Raw genomic sequence first — 18,383 nt, 5'->3', positions numbered from 1 at the left:
ATGTGGACAACATGGAGAGGGTCCAGGAGAGGCCACTCACGTGGTCAGGGGGCAGCAGGGCAGGCCCTACAAGGAGAGGCAACGGGACCTGAACCTGTTCAACCTCCACAAGAGAAGGCTGAGGGGGAATCTAGTGGCCTGTTACAAACTAGTCAGGGGGGACCAGCAGGCATTGGGGAAGTCCCTGTTCCCCCGAGCACAAGCAGGAGTGACCAGGAATAACGGTCACAAGCTGGCAGAGGGTAGATTTAGGCCAGATATCAGGAGGCGCGACTTCACGGTCAGGGTAGCTAGGATCTGGAACCAACTTCCAAGAGAAGTGGGGGTGGCTCCTACCCCGGGGGTCTTTAAGAGGAGGCTTGATGAACACCTTGCTGGGGTCGTTTGACCCCAGTACTCTTTCCTGCCATGGCAGGGGGTTGGACTCGATGATCTGCTCAGGTCCCTTCTGACCCTGCCAACTATGAAACTATGAAGAGTAGATTTAGATTGGATATCAGGAAGAAATTCTTTATGGTGAGGGTTGCCAAAATATGGAATGGGCTTCCAAGGGAGGTGATGCTTTCCCCTACCTTGGAGGTATTCAAGAAAAAATTAGACAAGAACCAGGTGGAGTTATCTAACCCAAGCACTCTTTCCTGCCTAGAGTGGGGGGTTGGACTCAATAATCTACAAGGTCCATTCCGGCCCTAGAAATCTAAGAAAAATACACCTTTGGTTAGTGCTTCTTACCTTGTCCATGAGCGAAATAATTTGAAGAATAAGTTGATCCTGACGTAAATCATCACCATGTTTAAATATTACAGGGTATTTGCCTCCATCTTCTGTTTTGAAGAATAACTGGGCAGGCATTAGGGCACTCTGGAAAGAAAAGTTTGCCACAACCATGTACAGCAGAACAAATCCAATTCTTACATCTTCAAATGTGTCACAAGTTTAGGCTACAAATAGCTTTCTCTACATTCTAGTACACACAAAATGTTCCTCTTTCTTTCTGGCCTCCTTGCATGATCCATCCCAGTGATAACGTCGCTAATCAAGGCACCAAATTCAGTTACAAAAACATATTTGTGGAAGTTAGCAAGGATAATCAAAAGGTCCCTCTATGGTTTAGCATCTCAAAGCAATTTCCCCCCCCGCATCTCACTCTACATCCCCTTGGTTATGCCAGGGGAAGTGCAGGAAGCACTGGTTGTGCATTAAGCTCTACACGTTGGTAGAACTGCGCTTGTAACATAGTGCTCCTTGGTTTAAGCCCAGGGCAGCAAAGTGCCACGGGCATCCTCTGTGTGTATTCTGTGCCATACTGGGAGGGGGCAAGCAGCACAGTCGCCAATCAAGAAGGAAGCAAAACTCAGAGCAGCAGGTCAGGCAGAAAAAGGGGACCAGTCAGAAGTGGTACAAGGATTTTTGCCGCCGTAGGCAACCAATATTTGCCACCCTCTCATGTAATGAACCTAGAACCTGATGGGAGCTGGCATTAGACAGAGGCCTGGAGCAGTGGCCCCCGAGGAATCCCACTGTGAGGTGTGTGCATGCTGATTTTGCTGCTCCCTTCAATTTGCCACCACCCTAAGGTGCCACCTGTTATGCTGGCCACAACCAGTGGCACTCAGGGAAGGCACACGGCTCATTTGTGGTACACCTGCCAAAAAGGCTGGCTCTCACCAGTCTAAAACTCAGCATCAAGAAACTACTATTACCAGTTAGCAAAAATTTGGCCCCAGAAACTTTTAGGCTGTGAAATTCCTAGACTCTCTACCCAGTGGGAAACCTGAAAATACATTACTTTATTCCTGTAATTAAAGGAAGCTTTATTTTGGATAGTCTAAATAAATAAATACATAAGCAAGCTTGGAAACAGTATACTAAGTTGTCAGAGCCAAACAATTTAAACTGACCAGAAAGGAAATAAAAAACCTCAATTAAATTAAACACTCCAAAGAAATGCTAGGAATAGGAAATCTTAATGAATTGCCTACTTAATTTACTTAGTGAAAGTGAAAATTCCCTTTAATTATCTTTTTTTGAGGAACTAATTTAATTTCGTTTGCAGTCCTGCTCCCCACCTCCCCATGAAATGAACTGAAGAAGATCAATTATCTACTTGAATAAATTCATGTATTGTAACTGAGCAAATGAGAAATGAAACAAAAACAATGAGGTATACAAATGGAGATTTTTAATTGAGCTGTTTCTCTGGAACTGTTCGTGTGCAACTAATCCGCCGGACACAGCAGCCCTTTTCTGTCCTTCTGACCCTGCAGACCTGCCAATTACCACTGAGTCTCTAAACTGTCTTAATCCTCAGGAAGGCATTTCAGAAGATGAAGGTTATTCTGTTTGAGGTGCACTGGACATCAGTGGCACTTGCTGTAGGACTATATCTAGATTCTGCCTTTTCTTTTGGGAACAAGTTTTATTCGAACAAGCAAAACGGTCGCTCTAGTTCAGTGATGCCAAACTCATCTGGTCTGCAAGTGGGATAGGGACCGACCCCCTTTGGAGCAGCCATGGCACTGTGAGCAGCACACATGTGCACAGCAAGCTCCAGGGCCAGTGCATGCTGGGATGGACCAGCCACATGTGCTGCCCTCGGCACAGGGCATGCAATACAGGCGGTGCCCTGCTACCTGGCTCCAGCTCCAGTGGGACACCTGTGCAGTGCACATCCTGTGCCAGCCCTCTGTGATATGTGGTGGTCTAGCACCATACACAGTGTGCAGTACATCCTGGCCCTGGGGCTCACTGTGCACATGATGTGTGCTGCCTGCAGTGCACGGGTCAGACCCTGTGCTGCATAAAACACAGGGCATCTGGGGTGCCCCAAACTGACCCTCTATGATGGCGGCAGTGTGCTGGGTGGGGTCCAACCCGTACACCACATGCTGCATGCAGAGCCAGGGCTGGTGCATGGGGCCGGTCTAGCAACCCAGCCTGACAGTAAGGTTACACACTATTCAGAGTTTTAAATGAGTTATCTAAGACTTGGAAGGGGTGGCAGATTGCTACTGCTGTCTCTGACCTCTTCCCACATACGTCACGCAAGGCTGCTATACACATCTGCTGTGATTTTACCAATGATAAACTTTAGAATTGCCTGTGCGATCCTCTTCCTTATCAGCAGTTACAGAGGACACCCAATTTGACAAGTCCCACAAATCGAACTTGGACTATACAATCTCCTAGCTTTCTCAGTGCCCAAGAAAGAGTAGCAACTCAATAGAACAATGCCCAGTCGAAAAAGAAAGGGTTGATGCTCATCTTCAATCTACAGGATACACTCTTTACTCACCTATGACTCTACCCCATTCTTTTTCGTAAGGATACCCAAATGGCATCACTAGCTTGAGATGTCCTTCACCTTCTTGGGTGGCCTAAAAAGTCATGCCTACGTAGCACAAATCTGACCAATGAACCATATTCTGGCTACCTACAAATTAGACTACAGTGGGCTGGTGACGGTGATCTTCCTAAATATTATCTAGATGGTATTATGTGCAGCCGTTTGTGTTCTGAGTACTAATGGAACATCAAAATACTAGAGTTAAATATTTTTAACATTAGGTTAGCTCTATCCAATTGCAAATTTCAGTGTAAGGTTCTGGATCCAATGCCTTTTCTTGAGGAAAACCAGAATAAATCATGCCTAACTCAAAACTTGCAGGTGGAAGATCAAACCTTTATAACATGCCTTCTGTTAGGAAATCCCTCTGACAAGATATCAACATGTTCACCACTTCATTCCTTTCAGAGGAGCATGTAAAACTCATTTTTTCAAAAGGTATTAACAAGTATGCAAACTATCTTCCTTAAATGTGGAACATACCTACACACACACTTCACAAACAGAGGAAAACCTTCCAAGCAGAGCACTTTAGCAATGGCTGCACTCCAATACCACAGCAATGAACACATTATGCACGCTTAGATCATGCATTGGCTCCACTAAAATCAATTGCATTAGCCTCTCAGTTTCAGAAGTAACAAGTTAAATTCCCAAGTTAAAAACTATCAGCAGTCTAAACACTTGAGACAGTTGCATTTCACTCCTTCATTTACCTTAAACAATGTGGCTTTCTCTGGGATGATACCTTTAATTTTCACTTGCGGTTCTAGAGGAAGTGGAATAAGTTCCATATCTGCCAAGTTCATCTTTTCATTGTCTCCTAGTAATGCCTGCAGCCTCTCATTCTGAAAAGACAGAAAAGTTTAATTAGATGAGAAGGAAAATCCAGTTTAAAAGAAAGGGATAGCAAGAGCATAAGGACATGTTCAACTGAAATAGTTGGATATAAGTATGATAACAGAGAATGCTACATTATTTACTGAATATACATTTACTGCTTCAAAACATACATACATCCTTAATGCCCACTGAAGTGATTTCAGGCATTTGAAGCTGCTCATACACACACAGTAGACACAATACTCTTGCAATCATTCAAATGTTTCTCTGTAAATTGACCTACTATCAAAAAGGTGGTCAGCTTTCTATATTTCTCCAGTAATAGTTAGTTATTCTGTTCAAATTTTGGGGTGCAATCCCACAACTAGTTTCATGCTTGTCAATACCTGAACTTGTGTGAAGCCCTACTGACATTAATGGCTCGACTGGAAAGAACTGCTTGTACAGATGAGATTTCAGACATAGGGCCTACATTTTAAATGATATGTTTAATCAGCAATACATTACAACGCTGCACTATGTTAGACAGTGAAAACCCCACAGTTGAAAGGCTCAGCCTACCTTCTTCTACCTACAACACAGAGAAGACAGATGCAGCACACTCCATTGTTTTAACAACAGCTGGAGGCGCAAAGATTGGCCAAAGGGTTACTAAAAGTGGTCTGATGTCATGAAGAATGCTTCCAATGGCCACCTGCCACAGGTCAGGATTTAACCCAGAGCAAAGAGCTAAGGACGCACACGCACACGCAAAGTAAATATGATTTCCCAGCAAAACTTACTATCTGAGGCAAGATGAGAGGCAACCAAATCTGGTAAGCATGAAACTAAAGGGTATTAAGGAGAATAAACTGAATGAATATGACCGAGAAACCCAGAAATAAAGGTGCCAGTCCACTGGTATTTAGATACCCAAGTTCCGCTGAAATCCACAGGAATTTGGTGCCTAAAATACCCTGTGGATCTGCAAAAAAACTATGGAAACAAGAATAAGTAAAGATATCCAGAAATGTCCAAAAATTCTCTAAATCTATTGAAATATTAATAATTGAGCATACAGTGTGCCACGAAAAAGAACAATGACAACTGACTATAAAAAAAAGGGAAATCTTAATAAAGAAGTAAGCTAGCTATAAATGCCACATAATCTATTACATGGACTCCAAGGGTTTAACTACAGGTATATACCAAATTTTAATTGATATGTAGCAGCCATTTCCTGGGGAGGGGGAGATGGCATCAAACTTTTCAGTGAAAATGTGGTATTTAGGAAACGGTTTCTCAGAAAGGCCAGAAGAGCTGAAATGTTTTATGTTTAACACCAGCACGCACATATGTTATATATTCATGTTAGACAAATGTAGAATGCCTTTGTTATAACCTCATCACTGATAGTTCACCAGGAAAACTTAGCACACCTGAGCTCCAACTCAAAGCTCAGATAACCAAGGTTTTCAATCCGTCATTTACCTTTTTTTTACGATTCCCACTTTCACGCTGCACTGCCTTCATTAGATGAACTAGTCGATCTACAAATGTCTGCTGGGCCGCCAGCAGAGAACGCATAACCCTGACAGACTTATCACCCTATGTAAGTTTGGAAAAAAGAAAATTAGTTCTTTGTTCTGTAATTATTTCATCTGGAATTTGTACATTTATTCTTGGGGCTATCTGTGAGTTTCTGATGATAAGTGAACAGCTATCAAAGCTATCCATTCAAAGAACAGCATTTTCTGTAAAATATAATCAAAATTGCTTTTGCTGGCAATCAATTATGTGAACTTTCAATGCACTTCAATTTATAGCAACAATAATTTTAGTGACAAACATTCATGCATGACAGCCTAATTCACAGAGCAAAAATCAGTTCCTTCTTGAGAAAGCTGGCAGGTAGAATACTCTTACATTCAACTCAAGTCACAAAGAAGTTTCTAAAAAGCCTCCATAAGACTAAAGTAAAAATGAAATGCAAGATGCTTGGCTGTTCAACATTAAATCAGCAAAGCTTTCACATCTGCACTACAAATTGTGCATCATTTGCCAAGCAGAAGTTTTTTCTTTCCCCCAGTCCTCCAGCACTCTTTTCTCCTGACACCCATACTAACGTGAGTTTTGCTTTATAAGTTAGTCACCTCGCCTGTCAAAGCTTGTGCAGTAAGAAGGGACATTTGTTAAAAAAAAAAAAAAAAGGAACATGATGCAGGATGACAAACAATCTCTTAGAGCCTAGTGTTTGAAAAAATAACAATCAAACAAAAAGGAAAAGGTTTCTTTTAGTAGTTACACTTAAATTGCTTTCAACTCAATTCACAATTATTACAGCAAAATGAAAACTAGTCATGGAAATATTAAGGGGCTTGTCAGAACTTGTCAGTAGTACTTGTGACATGGTAAACTGTGCTTACTAGGAAACAGCCCTAAAAAAAAAGTGTGATTATTGACAAGGAAAGCTTACCTTTAATAAAGCCTGGCTAAACCTTCTCATGACGTTCAGGTACATTTCATGAGTCTTTGGGTCCCTCTGCTGAGTGTCCTGGTCCTCACACTCCACTATCACATACCTTCAACACAAACACAGTCCAAGTTAACCTTTGATTATGTCAAATTCTTGACCAATGCATAATAAAGATCTGCAGATTATGTAAAGGAAAAAAAAAACAGCACTTGACTCAGGTTGATAAGTATAAAAACAAGGGTATCGGTCCCTGACACCGCTACTGGAAGGTGTTCTTATTAACCTTAGCGCGTGCATGCACATGCACATATCCAGACTTTGAAACTGATTTCACTAACATAGGCTACCAAGGCAAATATGGTGAACAGGACTTCCCAATTAGCCATCTATATACTGCTTGTCAATAGCCAGAAGATCAATGAGCTGGTCACTTTTACATTCCTTTATCATCTCGTTCTCAATTTGAGCACTTAGAAAAGTAGCAATGCAAATAAAAGAACTTCCCCACAAACAAATGCATATATCGCTACCACCCTTCTTCAGTAGGTGTGGAGAGTGAGAATTACTTGAATTAACCTTTGAGTGTGGCGATGAAAAGGCAATGTCCTAAAACAGAATAATGTTCATTTTAAAAGGACTATCCAACTAATGTCTTGGAAAATTGTGTTTATTAGTTTCTTGGAAGGACAGTAGGTGCCATTTTACACACAGTGGGCATGTCTACACAAGACATTTACTGTGCAGCTGACTAATTAGGTTGTGCAGTAAGTATCGTGTGTCTACATGTGTGTCCCTACTAAGCTGGAGTAAATTAATTTACTCCACAGTAGCATAGTACTTGTAGCAAGTACTATCCTGCTGCACAGTAAAAACCTCTGCAGCAGTGTACATGCAGACACTGGCACAGCTGGCTGACTCAAGATGGTGCTTCAGGGCATGGAGGGCTACCTGCTGACTACCCCGCACTGAAGCACCCTCATGCCCCCTGCCAGCTCCTCCACTGCACGCTGAGCCAGGTCACAGCAGCCCCAGGCTGACATTGCCCCCCACTACCCCCTGGACCCAAGTCAGTCCACACACAACGCTAATACGCATTAACGCTTGGATGTGTAAACACTGGCCTATTGGTAGGCTGACATTGCCCCCCACTACCCCCTGGACCCAAGTCAGTCCACACACAACGCTAATACGCATTAACGCTTGGATGTGTAAACACTGGCCTATTGGTAGGCTGACATTGCCCCCCACTACCCCCTGGACCCAAGTCAGTCCACACACAACGCTAATATGCATTAACGCCTGGATGTGTAAACACTGGCCTATTCCTGCTTACTGCGCAGTAACTTACTGCACAGTAACTTGAAGCCAGCGTAAATGCACGTGTACACACACCCAGGATGCTTGTTAACCTTCCTCTTGTTTGTGTTTTTGTGGTGCTTGAAGGCATCAGGCACAATTACAACTCCACTGCGCTGGGCATTAATCTGCAATACCAGTGTTTTTTGGGCAAATGGTCAAAATATTTTCATTTGCAACTTATGCTCAAGGGCTGCTTGCAGACATGAAAAAAATCCAGCACTTTACTTTCAGCTCAGTTGCCCCCAAAGAGGCACTGCATCAGTTTGACCCAGCTTGCTCAACGTCTATATAGATAGCACGCTTTAGAAGGGCTTTTTGGCACTTTTATTTAATAGTTGATAGACTGAATGGGTAGAATCAGCTATTAGATAAAAGCACCAAAAAGCCACATTGAAGCGCGCACTCTATAGAGACGTTGGGCGAGCTGGGTAAACTGACACACTTCCTCTTCCAGTAAAGCACTGTTTGTTTCTTTTTTTCATGTTTGTCAGTGGTCAAGATTCCTATATACAATGAAACCCTGCTACAACTGTGATGGAGGCTGAAATTTGCAATTACACATTAAAGTAAATCTAATGACTAAAACAGAAACCCTTGCTAAATATCTATTTTATGGTATTTTAACCAAGATAGTTTCAAGATCTGCTAAATAAAATATTTTGCCAAAGGTAGATTATTACATGCTTTGTTTTTCATTTAATTTATGAGTTAATTATAGGATATGCATTTAGGGGAAGAAAGGCACTGTCTGATAGTAAAGGATACAAGCCCTGGTTCATTCATACAAGAGCTACAATGACATGAGAAATTTGAAACAGATGAACATGGACATGAAAAAGGAGTTGAGGAATGTGAGACATGGTTCCATGTACACATCTCTTGAACGAACAGCAAGTTTTGAACAGGTATTATGCAACAGACTTGAATAAAGTCCCAGTAACGAATCATAGGTTCATACACAACTATGGCTGGAAGGGACTTACTATAAGGTCTTCCAATCCAGCCCCGTTTATCCCGACTAAAGCACCCGAGTCAGTTGTGCATCTTGCCTGCTCTTCAAAGTTTTAAAGGATGGAGATTGCACAACTTCTCTAGGTAGCCTGTTCCAACACTGGACCACACTCGTAGTCAGAAAGTTTCTCCTAATCTCCAATCTAAACTTCCTCAACCTAAATCTATTTCCATCCTCTTCAGGTAGTTGAAGATTATTATCAAATCCCCTGCTGACCCCTGCCATCCCTCTGCCCTGCACTGCCCCTCTGCTATTCTTCAAGACTAAATAATTCTAGTTCTTTCACCCTTTTCTCTTACTTCCCAAGCCCTTAATTATTTCAGTCACTCTCTGCTGGACACTTCTCTAACTGACCACAACTTTCTTGAAGTGTGGGGTCCGAAACTGAACACAATACTTCAGGTGAGGCTTCACCAGTGGACCCTTTTGTATAGAGAACTTTCTTTTGTCTGCATAGAAACCCCTTGGGCTACTGCACTGAAAACTGTAATCTATGAGATTCCCTGACACTGAAGACTTTTCAGATCAAGCTATACAACAAATAACAAAAATTGTCGTTCAATTTTGTGCATGTTACACTTTTATAAAAAGCTTCAAAATTCACAAAAAACAAAAAAACTGTGGATATACAGTCACAAAAACTGACTTTCACAAGGACAATCATCTTAATAATGTAACTAGAAATTAGTTCTGATTTTTTTTCTCTCAATACGGAAACTGCTAATAAGATGTTCTGTTTAGGATTTCAAATTTATAAACCATTAGGGAGAAAACAAACTGAAAGGTTGTTGACAGCTTTTCCTGCGTGTTCTGTTGTCAAGCACAAGCTTGGCAAAGGGAACAAAAACTAAGAAATTCATTAAAATCTGACCTTTTTATCCTTCTTTGCAAGGAAAATAATTAGGCAGCCTTGCAGATATTTTGAGTGAAGCAAGGGCTAAGGGGCTGATATGATATGTATTGGTAGGAGATGTGCAGACAACAGTGCTAGCCATCTGTGTATATTACTGAAGCGAAAGAACAAGACTGACTTTAAGATCCCAGTAATATGAAGGAGTTTCTAGGGTTACTGTACTTTTCCATTGATTATTTTAGGCTCATGCTGTGTCTGGTTAGCTGAAAAATGTAATTGATCAGCAGCCAAAAGGATTTATGGCTATGTCAGATCAAACTGCAGCTGTGACATTTGGATTTTGTCACTGAGAAATGGAGATGTCTGGAAGGTAAACAAATAAATTGGCTGATTTTGTGGTCAGAAGGCAAAAATGTTGCGAGAGTGCTGGATAGTTTGTCAACTGAGTTATGAAGAAAGTTTGTTTAGGTTTTCAAAGCCAATGTTACTGTATGACTTACAAACCACACACACACACATATCAGTATCACAAAGGGAAAAACCTTTCCAATGTGGAAATAAAGCTTCAAAGATTGTGAAATAAAACAAGTCATTTAAGTGAAGTTAGATCAATTTATTTCCCATTTAAAAAAAAACGAAACAACCTAGAACGTGTGCCTATACCAAGTATTTGGCTGCTATACGGGATCGTAACGCCAAGAACAGGTTCTCATATTGTGAACATATACATTCTAAGATAGGCAGAAAGAGTATGCATGCTGGTACATTCACAATGAGTTGTAAAACTGTAAAGAAACATATGGGAAATTGAAGCTGGATATTAGTAAGAACTTTCTACATTTGATGGTTAAGTATAATCAGCTAGAGTTTGTGGAATCTCCATCATCGGTATTTGTTAACCACAAATTATACAGACATTTGACTGGGATGGTTTTAGACAGGGATGATCTTGCCTTGAGCCAGGGCATAGATTAATGGACCTCCTGAGGGCCCTTTCCGCCCCACTTTGCTAAAACTCTCACTTTAGCTGCATACTGGGAGAAGTAATCTAAGCATAACACTGGAAAGGACAGTCTTAAAACTGATACCACTGTCATGGTAGGTCAGTTCTTGGAGTCACATTTAAACTTTATATTTTAAATTTGCCCAAAACACTTCCAAGCCAATTATGCTATCTTCACAATATATCAGCATTTACTAAAATGTATGGTAAATCAAGAATGGTGTTTATGAAATACATATACCAAGGGCTACGTTGAGGGTAGTAATTTAAATTACAACTAAATAGGGGAGTGATATGAAAATATTTCTTATAGAAAAGCAATATTTGTGGGTCTAACAACCTAGGTGTTAATATTGTGCTCATCTGTGACATCTTATACAGCTAGTCTTAAAATTTTGAACAACATGTTTGCAGTGCATTATACCAACTAAGTATTTTACCAAATGCCATGAGGTAGTGTATGAACTGAGCAATAAAGGCAGATTATGTGATATAGTTAATACCAATTTAAATCTGAAATACCGTAAAGAGAAAAAAGGATTTGCTGTTTTTCAAACTGAAAGACACAATTTAAGGTCTATCATGTGAGGGGGTTTTTGTTCTTGTTTTCTAACTTTGACTGGAGCATTAATATAAATACACACAGACACACACTTATACATAAGCAGAAGGTAGCTAATAAGGATAGAATTCATTGCCTTGTAATAATAATATACATGCCTATGGGTTTAGACAAAGTGAATTAGAATCATAGGACTGTAATGGATCTCAAGGATCATCTAGTCACACAAATGCAGGAATGATATTCCAACATCTAGATATACCGATATATCTCTCAATCATATCAAAATATGTCATATTTTTAAATCTCATGTCAAAATCTATATATAAATTGGTATATTTCAGAATATCATTCCTGCATTTGTGCAGGGATTTGATCAAATGCTCCTTCAGATTCCTTACAAATTTATGATTCTAATTCACTTTGTCTAAAGACATATGCATCTATATTGTTATCATAAGGCAATGAGTACTATCTTGATTAGTCGTTACTTTCTGCAACTGCATACTGTACTACTTTCACCTCTCCTGTCTGTTTAAACCTGATAATGCATTTTGACTCAGATTGATATTGTAAATTCACCAGAGCTGAGAATTTTATCTGTTATCAGTCTCTATGCAGCACCTTGCACAGTGATCTTAATTCAATACCTTTTAGGCAGCACCATGACACAAACTAAGTTGTTTCTGACATACCAGTATAAATAGTTTGCCAAAGTGGAATTCTTGCATGCGCGAGATATCAAGAAAGTGCAGAGGTCTTGCTGGAAGAAATTAAAAAAAATGTAAGTATTAAAAATGGGATTAGAGCAAAAAATGTATAATATTCTTTCACTGTACATATATGCTTTTCATTTTTTCAGCCTTACATGAGCAGCCTACTTCTAAACAGTCGTACTGTGTGATACAATTCTCTAGCATGACTGTCACAAGAGTAGGTTTTGTTGATCTGCTAATGAATAGTGCCCAATATCTGCTTGCATATAGAACAGGCAAGAGTTACTCCTCAGAGTAGATTTAGAGCCTGGAGTAAGGAGCCAACCCCAATGAAAAATCTTAGGTTCAGTTTTCTTTCTTTGTTGCAAAAGCAGGGAGTACACATCACATGGACTGCATCTGCAGCAGGGTGACGGATTCCCTGCTCTCAGACTATTCAACTTTTCCATCTAGATGCTTATAATATTCAATTCCTATACAAACTTCAATTCAGTCACAGATATCAGTTCATCTTTATTCCTCAACTTTACATCTTCTTTGTGTCTTGAGGCTTTGGCCCAAGAAAATACTGAAAGCTAGAACTTCACAAAGCAGAGAAAATAAAATAGGGACTTTTATAATTATTTTGTGCAGACCTCAACTAGAATCTCTATGTTTTAAAATATCTTAAATGCCTAGCGGTTGCAAGATATTCCCTATCCCAATATTCACTTTCACTACAAGTCACTGCTTTTGCGTACGGCACTACACACAATACTATTGTGTCCAACCAATTTGTTCCTGCTAGTGCAATTAGGTTCATGAATGTGTGGCCTACAAAGTTCAGGTAGCCATCAGCATGTCACTATCTTTATATTTACTTCACTTGAACACTTCCTTTCCCCTCACAGAGCACCATTAAAAAAAAAAGCCTTTATCTTTTGGACTATCCAGCAATAGCAAAGCTCATAAACTGTAATATTATACTTCACTAGTCAAACTCAAGTAGCATGAAAAGCAATTTAAAACATGCATCCATTTGGTTCATCTCAGTCCTCTTCAGCTAAAACTTTTTACTTACATCAAGGTTTTCACTATCTGCAGACTCCTTTGTTTTAGAAGACAGAGGTGGTGAAGATACAGGGGGGATAGGACTCATGATTTGGGAACTGGAAAATAAAGCAGGAGAGTATATATTTTATAATCAGGGATTTAGGTCATGCAGATGGATATACACATCAGATAAGAAAACCCACATAACAAACAATGGGTACGGACCAACAAACAATTGTATTGCGATCAAGGGACACTGTGTTGGCAGCAGGTTGAGGGAAATAATTATTCCCCTCTATTCAGCACTGGGGAGGCCACATCTGGAGTCCTGTGTTCACTTTTGGGCCCCCCGCTACAGAAAGCATGTGGACAAATTGGAGAGTCCAGCAGAGGGCAACAAATATGGTTAGGGGGCTGGGGGACATGACTTGAGAGGAGAGGCGGAGGGAGCTGGGCTTATTTAGTCTAGAGAAGAAGAGACTGAGGGGGGATTGAACAGCAGCCTTCAACTACTTGAAGGGGGGGGGTTCGAAAGAGGATGGAGCTGGACTGTTTTCAGTGGTGGCAGATGACAGAACAAGGAGCAATGGTCTCAAGTTTCAACAAAAGAAGTTTAAATTAGATATTAGGAAGAATTTGCTCGCTAACATTGGAACAGGTTACCTAGATAGGTGGTGGAAGATCCATCCTGGAAGGTTTTCAACACCTGAATAGACAAACCTTTGGCTGGGATGATGTAGTTGGGGCTGGTGCTGCTTTGAACAGGGAGGGTTGGACTAGATGTGACCTCCTGAGGTCCCTTCCAATCCTAACTTCCTATGATTCTGTGATGCAAGATGTTAGGATGCATCTGTTATGTCTGCTTGATTCTGCACTGATACAAGTACAGCAAAACTGCTCCAACTTTTACCTTGCTTTATTCAGGGTCCAAGTTAGGGTGATTTAGCTCACTGATGTCAGTATAGGATCATGATGACATAACAGAGTGAAATAGCTGCTATAGCTCTCCTTCCCCTTTTAAAGCAACTAAATGCATGTCTGTCCATATCCCAAGATTACCAAATGAATTGGACATGAGGGCTAACTGACGCCATGATGAAACATAGTAAGGTTATTTACACCCATATTGCAACTAATCTCAAGTATCAAGATCTGACACCTAAACATGCAGGCTCTGGCACAGCCCTGTTTCAAGGGTGATCAATGCAGAGTGCATCAAAGATAAGATACTTTCACTGTGCTTATGAAAATGCAACACGCCTGCACCTACTTCAAGTCTAAGGCAGTGAATGTTACCTCACTGCTGACAGTGTTTTACCACACAGACAGCATTTCAAGCCTTCCTCCTTTGGAGTTCAGAAAACTGAGGGCACTCTATAAAAGCAGAACAGCAGCAGGAATCACTCAGCAGGAATCACTACAAAATAATATGCTGAGATGCAAGCCGGGAAGTTGAAGTGAGCAAAAGGTACACCTTAAATAGAGACGACAAAACCTCTAGCTATTTTTCAAAATGATTTAGGCACTTCAAGTCCTATTTTTGAAAAAGCAATAGTCACTTGGGCACTTTTGGAAGCCTTCCCCATGTCCAGACCAAATGTTGAATGCATGCTGGCAACACAAGACTTAAGTTTGATCATGCGCAGACAAGCAGGCAAGGCCTATGGAAAATTGCACAGCATGCCCAGCACGTGCCCCCATGCGACCCTTGGCTTGTCAATCAAAGCTGACCTAGTTTTGTGGCAACACACATGCTCAGTTCTGCTCAGCAGATGAAGTAATCTGACCGGACGCATGCTCAGTCTACAGACTGCATGACGTAATCGGACTAGAAATTTCTTTAGAGAAGACAACCCGATTGGCTACCCGGTTGTCATAAAGACTTGGGGGGCCCCTCCTCAGGGGGGAGTTTAGCAAAAGAGAGAAGGAGAGAGTTTTTTGGGGGGTTCTGACAGCGGTGCTGACAGGGAAGATTCGTCTTGAGAGCAGAGGCTGGCCTGACAGGAGGGCTTTACGCCCACTGGTCTCCTGTCCGAACCCTGAGAGCAGAGGCTGCTAATGCAGGGACTGCTCCTCAGGAGGAAGACCACGCTCGACCTGCAAACAGATACTGCCTTAGCGCCTTAGCAGAGACTGTCCCACCGGAAGAGATCGAACCAATCCTGAGAGCAGAGGCTGCTGCTGCAGGGACTGCTCCTCAGGAGGGCTTTCGGCCCACTGGTCTCCTCACAGCTATGATTTTGCGATTTATTCGATTTGTCTTGATCTGATCATTCCGTATTGATCTCTGGCTAACGAACTAATTTCTGGCTTCGACCTCGACCACGATCCCGCATCTCAACCACTGGCTACAACATTGTAACTTCGACATCCACATTGACTTCGGCATCTTAACGACCACCCGTTTCGTCCACACTGGACTGGCGTCACGACATTCTACATGTTACAGTTCTGTTGTTTGTTATCCCGATCAATGAGCTGTTGACCAGCCCTGGGACTATCGACTTGGGCAGCCGCCCCTAGCTCCGGCTAGAAAGCAAGGGCTCACTCAAGAACCCCGTGGGCCAACAGACCCCTTTGCTGTTTCTTCGTATATTGTAACCAAAGCAAGATTTCCACCTACGCTCTAAAAGCGTAAGTAAATAAATCAACTTCATTTGAAACCACACATGTCCCGTACCGCTCAGACTCCTCACCGCTACTCCCACCTGTTCCGATCCGATACTACTCTTGGCCCACCGTGACCTTGGGGCCGCTGTTCCCTGACATGGCGTCACGAACAGGATTCAAACCCATTGATCCTGATCCCTGACATGGCGTCACAAACAGGATTCACGGGAGGCATGAAGTCTGAGTTACTTCAAAGCTGCCCATGGCACGGCGAAGTCCGTCCGACCAATGACCCAGACGACTTGCGGGATCACATCGTATTCCACCAGGCCGCAAACCCGGCCGTGGGAACGATTAATGGTTACCCGTCCCTCCGCGGGACAAGCGGGAAGGAATGGGCATTTCGGCTCAATCCCGGATCCCTTGGTTGCATTATGAGAGACCCCTGGGCCGTTTATCGCCCAAGGGAAGAGACCGGGTCCATATCCCTGGCCCGCGTGAAACCTTCAGGTGCTGCGAACTCCAGCCCGACCCAGCAGTTTGCCCAGTGCATAAAATATATGAAGGAGGGAGGCGAAGACACCCCTCCGGATGGGTTTAACTGCCCGAGCCTCAAGGCCGGATCAAGGAGGCACGAGCTCCTAACACAGCTCCAAAAAAGCTCGAGAAGGACGGCCAAAAGGCCGAGTGGATGGGGCTCAAGTGGAAGAAAGGCAGGATAATAAAAAGCCGCTCTAACGTCACCGCCAGCTCCGCCCACTCCGAGCCTGCCTTACGTCACCCGTTGCTCCGCCCACCCGAAGCCCACCTCCTGCGGCAGCGCCGCCCGTTGCGACCGCGTCACCGCCGCCATACATGGACTGGCGCCACCTGGAGGAAGTACAAACGAAGAGCAGCCGAAAAAACGAAACTGAAGCAAACACAATCACAAGAAGAAACGAAACCATACCAATGAAAGCCAACATGAACGTACCGACAAAAAACGAAGTAAATGTACCACCGAAAAAATAATGAAACCGAACAACAGCAACAATCTAACAAAACTGAACCTGAACCGGAACCGGAACCTGAACTGGAACCACACCCGATCAGGAATTCTTCCACCCATTTTCGATGGGTAGATCGAGACCCGACGAATCCGTACCAATGGCAACCGACCCAAAATTTACTGCCAACGAAAAAATGGAATCAGTCATTCCGAACCAACTACTCGCCTCCACAGCGAATGCCTGTGGAGAGAGCGATGTTTGGATTTCTGCTGAAAAAATCTGGCTTATCGAAAACAAGATTGAGGCAGTTAGGAGACGAAAGACAATGGACACTTGCGAGGGCCCTGGGCTTTGACGAGAGTAGCACGAGGCTAAGACAACGAGTGATGGCCGTTGGCGTCGGTGCGACAGCCGACAGTATATCATATACTAACACCGAATTGAACTTGAACAAACTGAATTCAAACGCACCGAACCGCGACGAACCGAAATAAACCAGAACAAAATTAAACGAACTGAACCGAAACGAACCGAGACGAAACGAGCGAAAGCAGACTGAACCGAAGCGAAGCAAATCAAAATGAACGAAAAATGATACCCGACAAACCCGTAACCGTTTTGACTGAGGGAATACAGGAAGGAGTTAAAGTTAACGACGATGAAAGAAGAAACCAAAAAGCTAACATGAACGGACAAACAAGCTACCCGAAACTAAGTGTGACTATAGCAGCGAATGACACAAATCACTTCAAGTGCGATCCAGGTCCTTACGCAACGATCAAGATTCAAAAGCCAAACGATCTATCGCAAAATTCGATTCAATAGGCCCTAAAATTAGTCATATACGTATAGTTGTATTTTAGAACGTATTCTGTCCAGTTCTGTTTTCTTTTCCAGAAACAAGCCGTCGATAAAAGGGAAGCGTACGAGCCAATCCCACCAATAAATCATCAGGACTGGCGAGAGCATCGTTTACGGCGCCACTAGAATCTGAAAAATGTCAGCTGGAAATCGAAAGACTGTGTATACGATTGTTATAATTGCTTTGTTTGGACAACTGACCAAACTGACTGCCAAACTGAACTACTCGAAAGATACGGTTTTCACATTCTACTACGCCTGTATTATGAACGTTAAACCCTAATCTCAAACTCCTGTGTTACCAGCAAGGGGGCATGTCCAGACCAAATGTTGAATGTATGCTGGCAACACAAGACTTAAGTTTGATCACGCGCAGACAAGCAGGCAAGGCCTATGGAAAATTGCAAAGCATGCCCAGCATGTGCCCCCATGCGACCCTTGGCTTGTCAGTCACAACTAACCTAGTTTTGTGGCAACACGCATGCGCAGTTCTGCTCAGCAGATGAAGTAATCTGACCAGACGCATGCTCAGTCTACAGACTGCACGACGTAATCGGACTAGAAATTTCTTTAGAGAAAACAACTCGATTGACTACCCGGTTGTCATAAAGACTTGGGGGGCCCCTCCTCAGGGGGGAGTTTAGCAAAAGAGAGAAGGAGAGAGTTTTTTGGGGGGTTCTGACAGCGGTGCTGACAGGGAAGATTCGTCTTGAGAGCAGAGGCTGGCCTGACAGAAGGGCTT

General features: G+C 42.5%; 1 protein-coding gene across 2 annotated transcripts in view; it reads right to left on the bottom strand.

The window, feature by feature from the left end:
• The window catches only part of PIK3C3 (phosphatidylinositol 3-kinase catalytic subunit type 3), a 159,771-nt gene that overhangs the window by 94,065 nt on the left and 47,323 nt on the right, over window positions 1-18,383 (bottom strand). For both annotated transcript variants that reach the window (XM_019518097.1, XM_019518098.1), the window contains exons 12-17: window positions 13,210-13,297; window positions 12,129-12,196; window positions 6,645-6,750; window positions 5,660-5,776; window positions 4,063-4,194; window positions 733-861 (exon numbers count right to left, since the gene is read on the bottom strand). In XM_019518097.1, the coding sequence (XP_019373642.1) occupies window positions 733-861; window positions 4,063-4,194; window positions 5,660-5,776; window positions 6,645-6,750; window positions 12,129-12,196; window positions 13,210-13,297 (640 nt within the window). The remainder of the gene's footprint in view (window positions 1-732; window positions 862-4,062; window positions 4,195-5,659; window positions 5,777-6,644; window positions 6,751-12,128; window positions 12,197-13,209; window positions 13,298-18,383) is intronic.

Source organism: Gavialis gangeticus, unplaced genomic scaffold, assembly GCF_001723915.1.
Source record: "Gavialis gangeticus isolate Ggan-Ray unplaced genomic scaffold, GavGan_comp1, whole genome shotgun sequence".
NCBI lineage: Eukaryota > Metazoa > Chordata > Crocodylia > Gavialidae > Gavialis > Gavialis gangeticus.
The sequence above is the reverse complement of the archived record's forward strand: the minus strand, read 5'-3'. Positions and strand labels throughout refer to the sequence as shown.